This window comes from Eucalyptus grandis, chromosome 6 (genome assembly GCF_016545825.1).
Source record: "Eucalyptus grandis isolate ANBG69807.140 chromosome 6, ASM1654582v1, whole genome shotgun sequence".
Classification (NCBI taxonomy): domain Eukaryota; kingdom Viridiplantae; phylum Streptophyta; class Magnoliopsida; order Myrtales; family Myrtaceae; genus Eucalyptus; species Eucalyptus grandis.
Genome location: NC_052617.1, coordinates 20,484,775 through 20,499,702, shown reverse-complemented (window position 1 = coordinate 20,499,702; position 14,928 = coordinate 20,484,775). Strand labels below are relative to the sequence as shown.

General features: G+C 43.1%; 2 protein-coding genes and 1 non-coding gene across 3 annotated transcripts; 2 read left to right on the top strand and 1 right to left on the bottom strand.

Moving 5' to 3' along the window:
* Nucleotides 1–201: 201 nt before the first annotated feature.
* On the top strand, nucleotides 202–7,406 carry LOC104451650 (putative E3 ubiquitin-protein ligase LIN-1). Its single transcript, XM_039315872.1, has 16 exons — nucleotides 202–1,607; nucleotides 1,691–1,754; nucleotides 1,866–2,249; nucleotides 2,359–2,444; nucleotides 2,597–3,877; nucleotides 4,284–4,428; nucleotides 4,526–4,783; nucleotides 4,863–5,172; nucleotides 5,250–5,374; nucleotides 5,458–5,577; nucleotides 5,716–5,847; nucleotides 6,075–6,197; nucleotides 6,281–6,397; nucleotides 6,485–6,628; nucleotides 6,718–6,972; nucleotides 7,091–7,406. The coding sequence occupies exons 1-16, from the start codon at nucleotides 670–672 to the stop codon at nucleotides 7,106–7,108; spliced, it is 4,500 nt and encodes a 1,499-aa protein (XP_039171806.1). The 5' UTR covers nucleotides 202–669; the 3' UTR covers nucleotides 7,109–7,406.
* A 634-nt stretch (nucleotides 7,407–8,040) lies between these two features.
* LOC120295208 lies at nucleotides 8,041–8,141 on the bottom strand. The gene has a single exon (XR_005552566.1). It is a non-coding gene; the product is annotated as a small nucleolar RNA Z161/Z228 (small nucleolar RNA).
* Nucleotides 8,142–8,555: 414 nt separating this feature from the next.
* On the top strand, nucleotides 8,556–14,608 carry LOC104448850 (BRISC and BRCA1-A complex member 2). Its single transcript, XM_039315569.1, is given in 14 exon segments — nucleotides 8,556–8,792; nucleotides 8,880–8,970; nucleotides 9,251–9,361; nucleotides 9,364–9,442; nucleotides 9,539–9,629; nucleotides 10,225–10,260; nucleotides 10,375–10,473; nucleotides 10,554–10,684; nucleotides 10,790–10,838; nucleotides 10,932–11,021; nucleotides 11,104–11,157; nucleotides 13,252–13,317; nucleotides 13,963–14,060; nucleotides 14,140–14,608. Coding segments are annotated over 14 exon segments (1,140 nt in total). The 5' UTR covers nucleotides 8,556–8,714; the 3' UTR covers nucleotides 14,207–14,608.
* Nucleotides 14,609–14,928: the final 320 nt, after the last annotated feature.

Here is a 14,928-nt window from a genome sequence, read left to right as displayed (position 1 = left end):
TGACGTCGACTCGACCCGGACAACAATGGAGCCAAATGGAAACGACTTCCCGATCGTCAACTAAACCACCTAATTAGCAGTCAAATCACGACAGCTAAGCTTATATTTTATGTATTTAGCAGATAATCATTCCCACTCCAATGCTTCCATCATCGCCTTGCGGCCAGCCATTGCCGGCTCAGCTAGTTCCCCCCTCCTGTCTCTTTCCCTCTCGCGTTGAATGTTTCCAACATTCATTTCCATGGAAACTGTCAGCGAATGAAGTGGCCAATGGGACAGAGTGAATGATGACTTTATTTAATCCCTTCCCGTCTTCGCTCCCGTTTCCGGGTAGTTCGCGAAGTGACTCGAAAAGCGCTCCCTTGGCGAATGTTCGCACGCCCCGGTACTTTTGTTGCGTCGGCAGAGTTCGGTGTCTGCATGACTTTGTGCTTTACGTCGATCGAGCCGCGCCACTGGGACAGACTGATCGCCGGGTGAAGGATGAAGAAGCCCGTAGTTTCGATGCTGCAGTTTTGTTATGGGAGACTAGAGAGTAACGCTTGACTTTGCAGAAACCATTGGAAACTGTCTACACCAATGTCCTGATCAGAGCAGCCTGAGAGAGAGAGAGGGACAAGTAAGGCGACCCAAGGAGACTGAAAGAATTCGTTCGGCGTTTGAATAAACATGTCTGGAAATTACAGATTCTCAATGGACCAGCAGGACATAGTTCAATTGTTGATCACGAACGTCGGGAGTTTTATCCGAGACCGGTTGATCGACAAGGAGCAGAGGATACGCCAGAAGGAACAGTGTGCGGAGAGATTGGCGGCTGAGGGAGGTAGCAATGACATGGACACCGAGGTTCGGTATTCTGATCAGGCAGTGCTGGCGAATTTGGATTGGGGGATAGATGCCCTTGAAGAAGCTATCAATACCTCCAACATGGAGACGAAGCTTGCCCGGTTGGACTACGCCGAGAAGATGCTGCAAGTGTGCGCGATGTTGAATTCCCAGCAGAAGACTGCTGGAGTCCCCAATTTCTACCTCTCTGCTTGGGCGCATCTCAATCTTTCGTACTTGTGGATGCTGAGGAACGAGGATCGCGAGTCCGTACTTCATGTCATTGAGATGTTCATTGTGGACCCTTTCTTTTCACGGATCGATTTTGCTCCAGATGTTTGGAGGGACCTGTTTCTTCCGCACATGAACTCGATCGCCGGGTGGTACACAGAGGCGAGGCACAGGCTTGTGATGGAAGCTATTCCAGATGCTTCTGACCTGTCCTTCACGGCTGATATGGACCAGTTCCTCAACGAGTCGGTCATCTTCTCGATGAGGCCTGACCAAATGGAGAAGACGCAGAAGCTCGAGCAGCTCTATCGAGAGTCCTTGGATGAGAATACAAGGCTTTATGCAAAGTACTATAGGGACTGCCTGAACTGCGACTCGAGCAGCGGAAAGAAGGCAATGCCCATGTTCCCAATCGCAGAGCCCCCAATGACTCCCTTGCATGAGTTGAGCCGTTCCATTCCAGATTACATGAAATTCGGTCCGATTCTGCCCAAGAGTGCAGGGTTCTCGCCGATCCTGAAATCAAATGATGGCATGAGACAAGCGAGCAGGTTAGCTGTTATTCTAGTTGCTGCACTATTGCTTTGCATTTTCATTGCATTTCAGTATATATTCCTTCTGATGTCTTCCACAGATTAAGAAATGTAGCGTCCAGCATTTCCGAGGATATGGAGGAGGATGTCACCCACGAGCACCACGTAAGTCGGAACATTCTAACCGTCGCTTGATACACTCTTAAGCTCCGTCAGCTCTTTGAATTTCATCGAATTTTAATATGATTATGACTCGAATGTTGGATGCAATTCCAGGAAGAGCTAACTGACAAGAACGACAACGATTCTGAATGTGATAATGATGAGCCCTCCACAGTTTCTGAATATAAGAATCGCAGGCTAATCTCTCTTAAGAGTATGAGAATCGCTGAGGAAAGAAGCAATGGGCCCAAAGGACTTCCATATCCAGCAAAAGTTCGACGGAGTCCCAAAATGTTCTCTCCTGTCGATTCCCCCCAAACTACTTCTAAGGTTTCATCTCCAAAAGCCGACATATATGACAGAAAGGAACCGGCAGCAGTATTGCACCTGCTTTCAGGACGCATCCGAGATTCAACAATGTCCAACTCTTTGCCTCAATCGCCACGCCTCAATGGTGATTTCAGTATAAACTCTGCAAAGTCAGATGGTGAAGCCATTGTATGTTTTCTTTTGCACAATCCAGACCCCCTTCAGATTTGTGTTCATGTCCTTCCTCTGGTACAAATTGAAATGATGAATTCTCACTAAAACTGGTTTTTCAAGGCAGTTGTCGCATAGAAGCTGCAGGAAAAGTGACAACAGATCACGGAGTATAAGCAATGACTATGTGAGAGGCCAAGTATTTGACAATAGGTAAGAAAGTGTTATTGGGAAGTAATAATCTGTAGATTTCTTGAGTCAATTTCTTTTACTTGATATGCAGGACCCTGACAAATACTGTTATCGAAATTAATGACTTTGGTTCTTGCTTTCCTCATACATGTTACTCTTTTGTGATTCTGCAGTTTTCATACTGAAAGTGACGATGACAATAATAGCTGCATGTCGCTCCCACTATCTGACAATCAAACTAGTCGAACAAAACCACCCAAAGATTTTGTCTGCCCAATCACAGGCCAGCTTTTCAGCGATCCAGTTACCCTTGAAACTGGTCAGACATATGAAAGAAGAGCAATTCAAGAATGGATAGAGCGGGGAAACACGACTTGTCCCATCACTCGGCAAGCTCTCTCTGCGAACACATTGCCCAAGACAAACTACGTCCTCAAAAGACTAATCACATCTTGGAAAGAACAGTATCCTGATATTGCTCAAGAGTTGTCATATGCAGAAACACCAAGAAACTCGATGAGTTCTTCCTCTATGACTGAAAACCTCGAACCTTCAAATGTGTCCAGGACATTTGACTTCCCCAGTAATACAAACTCAGATGGGTACATGAGTCTGAGGCGCAAAAGATTTACACAAGGAGTAGTATCTACATCACCGACGAGTGTCATATCTCAAGCTGCTATGGAGACAATCATAAATGGGTTAAAACCACATGTCTCGTGCCTTTGTACATCAGAGGACTTGCAAGAATGTGAGGCGGCAGTCCTGACAATTGCCAAGACCTGGAAGGAGACAAAAGGAGATCCCGCAATTCATTCATACCTGTCCAAACCTACGACTGTGAATGGGTTAGTTGAAATATTATCGGCCTCACTGAATAGGGAGGTTCTCAGATATTCAATTTACATTCTTTCGGAGCTAATACATGTCGACGAACCTATTGGAGAGACCCTCACTAGTATTGACTCTGATTTTGATTGCCTGGCTGAATTACTCAAGAATGGTCTTGCGGAGGCTGCCGTCCTCATATACCAGCTGAGGCCAGCATATGCCCAGCTTTCAGCGAACAATCTTGTACCCTCCCTTGTGCAGTTAATACTTAACAAAAGTGAAGATCTGAATGATCTCCAACTGTTAATCGAACCAAAGGACGCTGCTATAGCGATGCTTGAGCAGATTTTGATGGGAGGGGACGAAAACAGCCGGTCTGTCAATGCTCAAAGTGTTATTTCTGCAAATGGAGTTCCAGGCCTGATCAAGTACATGGACAAGGTTGAAGGAAGGCAGTCAATTATCTCCATACTACTGTGCTGTATACATGCTGATAGAACTTGCAGGAATTTGATAGCAAACAGAATCGAATTGTCTTCAGTCCTTGACCTATTTCATGCTGGAAATGACACCGTAAGAGGCATTTGCATAGAATTTCTGCTGGAACTGGTCCAAACCGACAGGTACTTTCTGCTGGAGTATACGAATCTAATTAATGTTAGCGTTCACTTGTCATGCAAGCTTCACATGTTTCAGCCTTACCATTTGAAATGCATCAAAATTCAGAAGTTTCCTCATGTGAGACGAGTGTCTTCATGTTGGCCTAAAATAATCAAAGTCTGGACTAAAGGAAAGTTCAGTTTCTAATTTGTCAAATAAAAAGTTCATAGTACCACATGTTTCATCATTGTAATGGCTCATGTACGTGGTCTGAAAAAGTTGACCCTCATGTAATAATTTCAATTTTTTGAGGCATCGGAGAACTTAGAGGAAAACATTCTATGTGGCTGCCTCTACGTTACTATCTTGAACACCTTTCTTGTCATCTTCTAGGAGAAGCATTATTAATACATGATTTTGTTGTCTCAGAAGAACAATCTCCAACCAGATATTGCAGTTGATCAAAGATGAAGGTGCATTTAGCACCATGCACACCCTCCTGGTGCATCTTCAAATGGCTCCTATGGAGCAACAACCAGCTATTGCTACACTTCTTCTTATGCTTGATCTCCTGGTTAGTACTTCTGCATCTCAAACACGGTCTGCATCAGAAATTGCACCTATTGATCGAGCTTAGAATTCACATACTCGATGATTTTTCGCTTTTCCAGGTAGAACCTAGGAACATGAGCATTTACAGGGAAGAAGCGATAGAGGCCCTGATTGAGGCACTGCAGAAGAAGGATTTTCCCAGTTCCCAGATAACAGCTTTGAATGCTCTACTATGTCTTTCTGGACGCATGACTGCCTCGGGAAAATCCTGCACTGAAGCTTGGTTGCTGAAGGTTGCAGGGTTCGATCAACCATTCAATGCTCTAATGAAGGGGGAAAGGCCAACCATGCATGAGAATGAATTGGCAGAAACAATGGTTTGAATACGTTTGTTCGGTAGTTTATGTGCATTCATATGCTCTTTCCAAAAACTCTAAAAGCTTCTCTCCTGTGTAGGAAGAGGAAGAGAAAGCCGCAAATTCTTGGGAGAGAAGAGTGGCCTTTGTCCTTTGCAACCATGAAAGGGGAGTCATTTTCAAAGCTCTAGAGGAATGCCTCAAAAGTAATTCCATTGAAATGGCAAAATCATGCCTCGTGATTGCCACATGGCTCACTTACATGCTTTCTGTTCTTCCCGATACTGGCATGAAAAATGCTGCCCGAAAGTCTTTCCTCGAAGAATTAATAAATGTGCTCCAGTCTTCTAAGAACTTAGAGGAGAAGATTTTGGCTACCTTAGCGATAAAAACTTTCATCAGCGACCCAGGTATGATCCGTTATAGTGTAGTTAATGCTCACATTTAGAATGCCGCATAAATTGACAGGTTGCTATCGAATTATCAGCGGCACTTGAAGAACTGGGAATGTACGCTAAATGCATCTACAAGACGCTGAGAAAGCTGAAGAAGCATTCAGTATTAGTTGCTGACATATTGAACGCCTTGATGAACTTAACATCTGTGAATGCAGTAAGTGGTCCTATTCCTCTTGCAGTGTATCAATGGTTCTATATCCAAATGAGCAACTAGTGATTCCCAATATCATAATTTAGACACAGTTATGGAGTTGCAGTGAAGTGATCGAATTGGAATCATCTGCGAATGGCGAGGTCCTCTGTTTGCTTCATTTAAAGGGGCTGCTTTTGAGCAGCCATTCTGACGGAACCATTAAGGTAAGATGCAAAGCAAACCGCTGTTTCCGACTTTTAGTATTCCTTCACGCGAAAGCAAGCACACTACATGCTCACTCTATCATGGGACAGCTTCCATAACAAAGTCTCCTCTGATCATGTGCATTATCTTTCCCATAGGTCTGGGACGCTGGCAAGAGGGTCTTGAGATTGATCCAAGAAGTTCGTGAACACACAAAAGCTGTTACATGCCTCTACGTTCCCCCTTCTGGCGACAGACTGTACAGCGGTTCGTTGGACAAGACAATTCGGGTAAATCATCTCAGAATGCACTCTTTTCGTTCTTCTAGCTCAGACCATGGCCAATTCATAGACCTGAACTTGACCAATGGCACAAATATAAATCACAGGAAGATTATCTAGACCATTACCTTCGTTTTCTCATGCACGAAGCGGGCCTCGCACGACTAAGCAGATAAATGGGCTTTGCTTTTGTCTTATAATGCTGAAAAGGTCGCCATTCCATACTTCTTCTGCAGGTATGGGTAATCAAACCTGAAGAAATCCATTGTCTTCAAGTCCATGACGTGAAAGAGCCAGTGTATGAGCTGACCGCCAACGCACATGCCGCGTGCTTCATTTCTCAAGGAACCGGGGTTAAGGCAAGAGCAACTTTTCATACATACTCATTGGATCTGATTGGCAAGAGGACAAGGATAGTAGCCAACTCTTTATGCTGTTTCAGGTGTATAATTGGTCAGGGACTCCAAAGCATATAAACTTCAGCAACAACAAAATGGCTCGGTGCCTCGCCATGGCTGAGGGTAAGCTCTACTGTGGCTGTTCTGGATACAGCATCCAGGTACACACTAGATATCTTTGCATAGTCTAATCCTTGCAATTAACAAATTAACGGTCACAAATCTTCAAGCATGCTACAATGTCATAGGAGGTGGATTTGGGAAAGTCGACATCGGGTGTGTTCTACTCAGGGACTAGGAAGTTGCTCGGGAAGAAAACTATTCATTCCCTGCTTGTTCACGACAACCTTCTCCTCGCCGGTGGTTCATCCGTGGATGGAACGGCGGGAAAGGTATGACTTCCATTGCCCACCGTCCATTCACATAAAAATTTGACTGATAAATGAGTCAAAACTTATGTTTCTGAACTTGCGCGTTGAAGGTATTCTCTCTCCCCAGCAAGGCTATCAGCGGGTCGCTCTCGACGGGGTTCGATATCCAACGGATGGCAGTGAGCAACGACTTCATATTCACAGCAACGAAATGCGGGACCATCGAGGTCTGGTTGAAAGAGAGAGTTGCGAGGGTCGCCTCCATCAAGATGGGTAGTGGAGGGAACACCGCAAAGACTACATCCCTGGCGGCAGACATGGATGGAGGCATGCTTTTTGCCGGCTACTCAGATGGCAAGATACAGGTCTGAATTGAACTCAGAACCCAAAAACTATGATTTAAGAAACTTAAAAGAACAAAATGGGACCTCACTTAGCTCCATTGTATTCCTCCCATAATGTTCTTCCTTTCCTATTTTGCAGGTTTGGACTCTGGACTAAACACACTGCCAGCTACAGGGAGAAATATACAAACTAGGGCAGATCCAGCAGAAAAGAATAGTTTTGCATCTCAGTATTTGCTTGCCAATCATGATTTTCCTTTATGTACCAAGCTGAATCATATGTCCCTTCATATGACGTTGGTATTAGCCTGATGTTGGACTGCAATCAGCCGCTTGTTAATTATTGCAGTTCATAGAAATGGTCCAAGCCTCTGGCTGGTTTTTCTCCAATTAAGGGTGTTTTGGTGAATCACTTGCTAAAAATGATAAGTTCACAAAAAAGAATATTTTCATCATCATTGCTGTCCATAAATTTTCATTTTTTTTTTACTGATTATCTAAGTGATACATTTTAGAAAAATATGGACCGAATTCAATCGTGTATCACTTGAAAATCCGGTTTGTTCGCCGCTACGGGTTTGAAAATCCGGGATACGAGCAGATTGTTAGATTAATTTTGGTTGGGGAAGCCGTGCTGGTGCATCTGCATTCTTATTCTGCAGTACGACCAGTCCGAAGAAAATTCAGTTTGGTCCGAATGTCACTGCAGATTTCTTAATGACCAAATCCGTCCAACCGAGGCTCCTCATCGACCGAGACCGTATCATCGGATCCGACACTAGAGAAAAGTCGAAAGACAATGTTTTGGCTTAAACAAAAAAGATCAAAGGCAGAGGCTTTGCACTCAGAATGAAAAGGACTTAATGTTGACAAAGGCTTTCACTGATCTTTCGATCTCAAATCGCATTTGTTCTGTACTCCTCATCGTGCCCACCTCCGCCTCCAACACGCACCGTCAATCGAAAAAACGAATGGAAAGCAAAGGACGACGGAAACGGACTGCCCAGATGAAGAGAAAAGACGAGAAAGAAAAGGGGGAGAGATTGGATCTCGCGATGGATGGAGACCCGAGGACGGTGAATGAAGGGGAATCATCAGGAACATTGGATCTTGTAACATCAGTGCTCGACACTGGCGTGTCTCAGACGACCGTCGTGAGAAATTTGTAATCCAAACTCATCACCTGAATCCCTCCATCACCACCACCATCGCCATCAACATCAACAACATCAACACAACACACACACAAGATATAGAGAGAGAGAGAGAGAGAGAGAGAGAGAGAGAGAGAGAGAGAGAGGGGGGAGGGCGAGGGCTTTGGAAGCACGCCGGCACGGCAACACAGAGAGGAGCAAGAGAGAGCGAGCGAGCGAGTGAATGGAAGAGACGGGATGCAGAGGACGTACTTATGCTTGCGGTCGGGGAGGATTAGGGTTTCGTTCCCCTTTGAAGTTACGATTTTGCCCCCCGGTAGACTCACTTCCGGGCCGGCTCGCTCTTGGGCCGCGGCCCGTCCCTGTTCTGGGCCCGGTACGGGGAGAGAAGTCTTTTCACCAAGGCGATTGCCCAGAGTCGGCGAGCTCCGTCGCGTCCCACTTCCGAATCGACACCAGCCTCTCCCACCCCCCCGCGACTCCTTTCTCGGATCGCCGGAGATCGAAGGGCCAACGATCCCCGATCACGAGCCAACCGGCGCTCGATCGCCGAAGCCGCACCGAATTCGGCCGCCTCCGCCGCCGCCGCCGCCGCCGCCGCCGGGGGTCATGGCCTCCGATTGCTTCCCTCCGTTCATCGCCGCTCAGCTCAATTACCTCGTCCACCAGTCTACTCTCGGCGTCAAGGTACGGAACTCGGTTCGGCTCCCGGACCGTCCTTACTTTTCGAGTTTTGCGGTTTCCGTTTTCGTGAGCGAGCTCCGGTGGTCGCAGGTCGAGAACGTGTGGTCCGGGAGCAAGAGCTACCCCGGAGTGCTCGATCGGTTCACTCTGTTGATTCCTTACTGCCTGGACTACATCAAGTGTAAGTCGCACCTCTAGTGCTCTGCTTTTAGATGGCGAAATTCCTGGTATCCTGCGGATGATCGGTGTCTGATCTGTTTGCTTTACGCGTTCCTCGAATGTCCGGACCGCGCATTTCGACGCAATGTCGGAAGATTTTAGGTTTTTTAGTTGAAGCGCACGCTTTTGGTATTTGTCTATCGTCTTGGCTACATTAGATTTTGGCGAGTGGAGTATCTGCCGATGTTTGCCTCGAGGCGGAAAGCTTTGTGATCTGAGATGATTCGTCGGTGTTTGTGTAGGGGATGTTCTATACAACGCGGAGTTTCCCCTTTGTCCCCCAGATGTTATATTCGCGCCAGAAGATGAACATTTTCATCCGTTTCGGCTGAGGAGCAGGGAGGGAGGAAACGAAATGGAGGAGCCAAGAACAGCTTGTCTGATTGGAACCACAAAGACCCTACTCGGCTATGTGCTCTCATCCAAGAACTGAGGCTAGTGTTCTCTCGAATTTGATGTGTCGTGGTTTGTGGATGTGAGTATTCTAAACGTTCGAAAGTGGTTAACCGGAGAATGACTTTGCTAATTAGGGATGAGTACACGAACTATCAGAGGAGACGTGCTGGAGAGGTTGATGATGATAGGCTGACGTTCGAGATTAGCACTATTTTGTCTAGGGAGGTAAATGACTCTAGACACTCTAAACTTTGACTCTTCCATTATATTATGAGAAGCAAAATGATGATGTGACTCTTATCATGAGCAGTCTTGTGACATCTAGATTGCTTGTATGCTTGAGACATTTGTTGGCACTGCATATGTGGTATTTGAACTTGACTAGTTTGCTGAAGTTTTAATCAACCTAATCTTCTCTTCCCACTTTTTAATCTATTGGTTCACTATAGGAACAGAATCTTCATGATTCTGCTTCTTAAAATCTCTCATATGCAATTGTGCCGTCCTCCAAATATGAAGTCCGGTATGACCATAGGATTCTATCTCTTGCATTGGTTGAAATGGGTAATTACCAATGACAGGGTAGGTTCTAACTAGTACATGGTTCCTACAGTGTAATTGATCAGTGGATAATAAAACTGGTCTGATATTCACATCAATATTGATGGTAGAAATTTGTTTGGACTTGCTTATTTACTTCTTTACTAATGAAGTGATATAACTGATGTCTCATTTTGATTGAGTTCATTCCACAGTCCATCCAAGTTGTTGGACCATTCCTCATCTTCTTGTTGTGCATAACTCCCTTTTCTTTCTACAGGGAATTGAAATGCATATGAGTTCTGGACTTGATAAGGTATTTCTTGGAAGGATGTGTTCTGTATTCTCATTTAAGTTGCAGCAGTAGTGTTGATATTTGAATACCATTCAATTATATTTCCGGTTATTGTGCCTTTGAATTTTAGCGTAGCCACAGGAGGTAAAGTTTGCAGTTCCCCTGGTGGACATGAATATAAACAAAATGGTGCATGGATGCCCTTGGCGACATCTCCAGAAAATACATTTACAGGTCTCCTCAAATTTTCTGTTGAATGTATCTTAAATTCAATGGCATGCATATGGCAATATGGGAAATTTTCATGGTGGCAGGTTGTGTATCCAGTTGGAAAAAAGTATGTATCTGCTGCCTCCGCCCCTCGTCTTAAATTAGTATCTACTCCTGAACTGAAGGCTTTATTTTCGGTGGATGATGTCAAGCTTCCTTCATGGGTGGATGGAATGTACGTATAGCTATATGTTGCGTGGTTCATGATTCTATTTTTCTCGTAGAAAAGTACTTATTTTCAGGCGTTGCTTTCTCGTGCTTTGATTTCTCTTCCTGGAAGGTGCATGGCTGAATACCTTCCCCATCTCGAAGAATCTCTTCAAGGACAGGTCAGCTGCATTTGTTTGGCAGTTACTTGTGACTGTTGATATCTTCTCGAATGACTATTATACTTCAGAAGGTTAATACCGAATTCTTCTCAGATTATGGAAGCAGTAGCACTAATCGATATTAGGAGGCACTTTATCGAGGCATTAGCCCCTGTGTTTGGCAGACCAGTGGAAGCTGATCCGGTATGCATGATCAAATGTGTGCGTGGGCAGATATGTCAATCATTATGACTAATCCCCTAATACTCATGGCTTGTTTTCCCAGGTCTTTTGCAGAAAAGCAACGGTTCTGGTTGCCTCTGGCGTATTCACCTTTCTGGTATCACTTATATTTTGCTATGTCTTCTTTATTTTAGACTCTGATTGGACTAGAGTTTTGAGCTATTTTGTTATAGGCAGTGTTCTCTAAGTAAGTAGCTATTGTTAGTCTGGCCCTAAGATGCATACACTCGGATCCATCGAGGTAGTAAATAAAAATGGTGAAATATGGCTCATCAAGAGAGTGCATGTTAGTGGCTGCATTTCTTTCAATGATATCTAAGATGATTATTGCGCCACTTTGGAAAGGTCACGATTATTTTGTATCTCCGCTTCTTGTGATGGCAACTTTCTCAAAATTAGTAGTTCAAAAAACCAGCCAATGTTCTCTGCTGGCTCTTCAATGTGGACACAGATGATTTATGTCTACGGAATTGTGAAAAAAATGAGTTAGAATTTGAGAGGGCCTGCTAGTAGATGTGGGGAGTTCTGGCAAAAGATTCACATGAACTGCAAAACAGATGTATGAACATTCTGAAGTTGGCATTGCTGATCGACATGAAAGGTGACTGCTGTGAAAGTTTGGCATCTATGGATTTGTGAAACATGAATAGGATTTGAGAGATATACTGGTAGATTTGCAAAGATCTGGCAAACGAGACTTGACAAGAGCTGCAAAATAAATAGTTGACCAGTCTGAAGTAGACCTCAGCAACTAAGGTGAAAGGTGACTGCACTGAAAGTTCCATCGTTTGACTTTGCCCATATGATATCTACGTATAAAACATATGACTTCAAGATATTGGAGTCATGGTTATTCAGTACCCAGAGTGATTGTGTATTAGTAGAAATAGTTGTTGAGTATCCACAGGACAGTGATTTTAAACTATTGGCTGGTGATGGCCAGTCTGCAGTTCTTAGAGATTGCACACAGAATGGCATTTGGCTTTTAAAGATAGAACTAGCAGATGAATGCCCAGATACAATGAAACTAGATGGTTGCAGCTGGAAGAGTGCACGCTTAGTGGTCAGACTGATTGGCTGTCCTCATGTCATTGATAGAATTGGTGATGGTGAAGGATGGGCTGTTGAATGTTAGAATGATCATCAGCAGAGGTGATGGTGTGCTAGTTGAATATCTGGAACTAAGATATGAGGACTGGCCTTCAAGTTCTGGTAGGTTGAGCACATTGCTGTTGTCTAGGCTGCTGAACAGGTGAAGACATAATTCACCTGGAAGGATCCGTGCATGGAGTATTGTAATACATCAATGGACAGATTAGGTCATACTAGTGATACTTTTTGAGCAATATTTGGTGATGAAGCTACAATTTTAGTGTTCTGTTCTGATAATAATGGGATTTTTTTGCTCATATATATTTAAAAAAAAAAATCTGTTCTTTATTTTAGTTAGGGTTAATGCCATGAAAGATCCCAAATTGATTTACCCGTGACGAATTTACTCTCCGTTAGTTTTCATTAAATTGTACAATTAAATTGCTGAGTTGGACACACGTGGCATTTAGCTGCTATACCGATTTGGGATTTTACCTTTCATTTGTCACAAGTGTAATAGCTTGTGGTTTTTTGTGATATTAATTTAGTTTAATAGAAAGTAACGGAGGATAAATTTATCACAAATGTACCAATTTGAGATTTTTTGTGGTCAAAAAATTAGTTTGGAGTAAATTTGTCACAAGTGTATTTGTTTAGGGTTTTTCATGATAAAAAAAAAAAAAAAATAGCTTGGTATAGATTTATCACAAGTATACTAGTTTGAGATTTTTTATGATATTAACCATTTTAGTTAAGCAAAAAAAAAAGAAAAAAAAACCATTTTAGTTAAGCAGATCCTCTACATAGGCCAAGTTCACCTATATTTTATGTTGGTTTTGGTGATAAAGGATGAAGAATGCATGACTTTGTTGTATAATATAATTGTGGCTTCATCAATTTCTAGATATTCTTTGCTTCAGACTTAGTAGTGATTAAACGAGTCCTCAATGAGATGAAGTATACAGTTTGAATTTGTTTTAATCTGTGAACTTTTTCTATGACATTCGCCTGACATTCTAGCTCTCTTTCAGAAACAATTCTAGCTCTCCATGCTTTCTGTATATAATATTCAAAGCTTCTAAGAGTGGTATTTCTCTAGGTGCACCTTTTCATTCCAACACAATTTCCGAGACAACAACCAGCTCTGATGCTTCAGAGTTCTCAGGTAAGTTAATTTCTTTACATATATTGGCTTTGGTTCATGTGTTGAGCACATGTGTATGTTCTGGAGAGTAGTGTGCAACAGGAAGTACGTATATCATGCTTTTGACTCCCTTTGCGGGAAAGGAAAAGCTCTCAATATTGCAATAACTGCTGGTATTTCAGATTCTTCAAAGAGAACTTGACAAGCATAAACACATGGCCTTTGGTTCAGATATTTCAAACCCCCAGATTCTCTCTCCTTCTCTCTCTCACAGACACCCACGCTGATGGATGGACGCACACATACATATGTGTGTGTGCATATTTGGCAGAGTTGACATTGGACTTTTCCATCTGTCATATCCATCTAATTGAGTTGCCAGTCCTGTATAATGGCGAGGAGCAGATTTTTTTCTAGTTCTAACGTAGGGCATTACAATAGATTATACACATTTTGAAAAACTTCTACAATTTTGATCGGAAGTTCAAATTTAGTAGATTGTCTGCTGCAGTAAGCATTATTAGCAGCTTTGTAGATTGTTGGAAGTTCTTGATTTTGCATCCGGAACCTTAGGAAGAGGTTTCTTTTCCCATTTCTGTTATGGATATAAGGAATGCTTTCTAGTGGAAACTTTGTTGCTAGCTAAAATATTTTTATTGGTTGCAGCACTTTAATTCCCAAGGTGCACCGATCAAGTCATCACTTCTGACAGATTACCCATGGAGTCCGAGATGGGATGCATCGCAGATGGTTGAGAGGATACTGTGAGTTTCTTGAACTGTCAAGTTTTTTCTGGTTGAACTTTCTACCCGATTTTGCTAATTCAAGTCCCAATTATCATAGCGAATTCTTGGTGGACGAGTCTTTGAACTTCAAGAGATACTGCAACGAGGCACAACTTCAACCATAGCTCGAGCTTCTGGATTGCTGGTTCACCTTGTGGTCAGTCTGTACCTATTATAATCGTCTGAGTTGTCTCTGTTTGTTTCTGGCAATAGTGACACTATATTTCCGCGGCTCTTGAACTGCAACTGAAATCATTTTGTCCTGCGTCTCACTGAAGGTCCGTATTGTGTTATTGGACAGTGTGTGAGATGATGGTATCTTTAGATCCCGTGCGGGTGAAATATGGTTAATCCTTCTTTTGCGATCTTTCCCATGGGGGATCTCTCTAGAAGCCGCCAATGCCAGGGGACTACGCGGTTCCTGTGAGCTCTCTGTTCTCGAGAGAACAAACCACGTCGCAAAAATAGGGGACAAATGGAAGAATATATATTGAAAAAGATAATTTAAAAAATTCATGGTTCATTCACATGTATTTTGCATAATTTGTTACTACAATGCTCCATCTGATGTGAATGACTTGCGCTGATGTAAAGGAACAGGAAGATTTCCCACTTAGGAAGCTTCGCATACATATATCTATATTTCTTGAGTTACCATTGATGGCTTCACTTTAACATGAAAACAAATAGGCTTTGTTTCGTGAAAAAATATATGATTTGGAAAATATAATCTCGAAAATGATTGTTTATATCGTTCACGAAATGAATGAAGAAATATTTTCATTGGCTACGATAAATGAAGCTGTATTAATCATCACATTTTCTTATACCACATAATGAGATGACT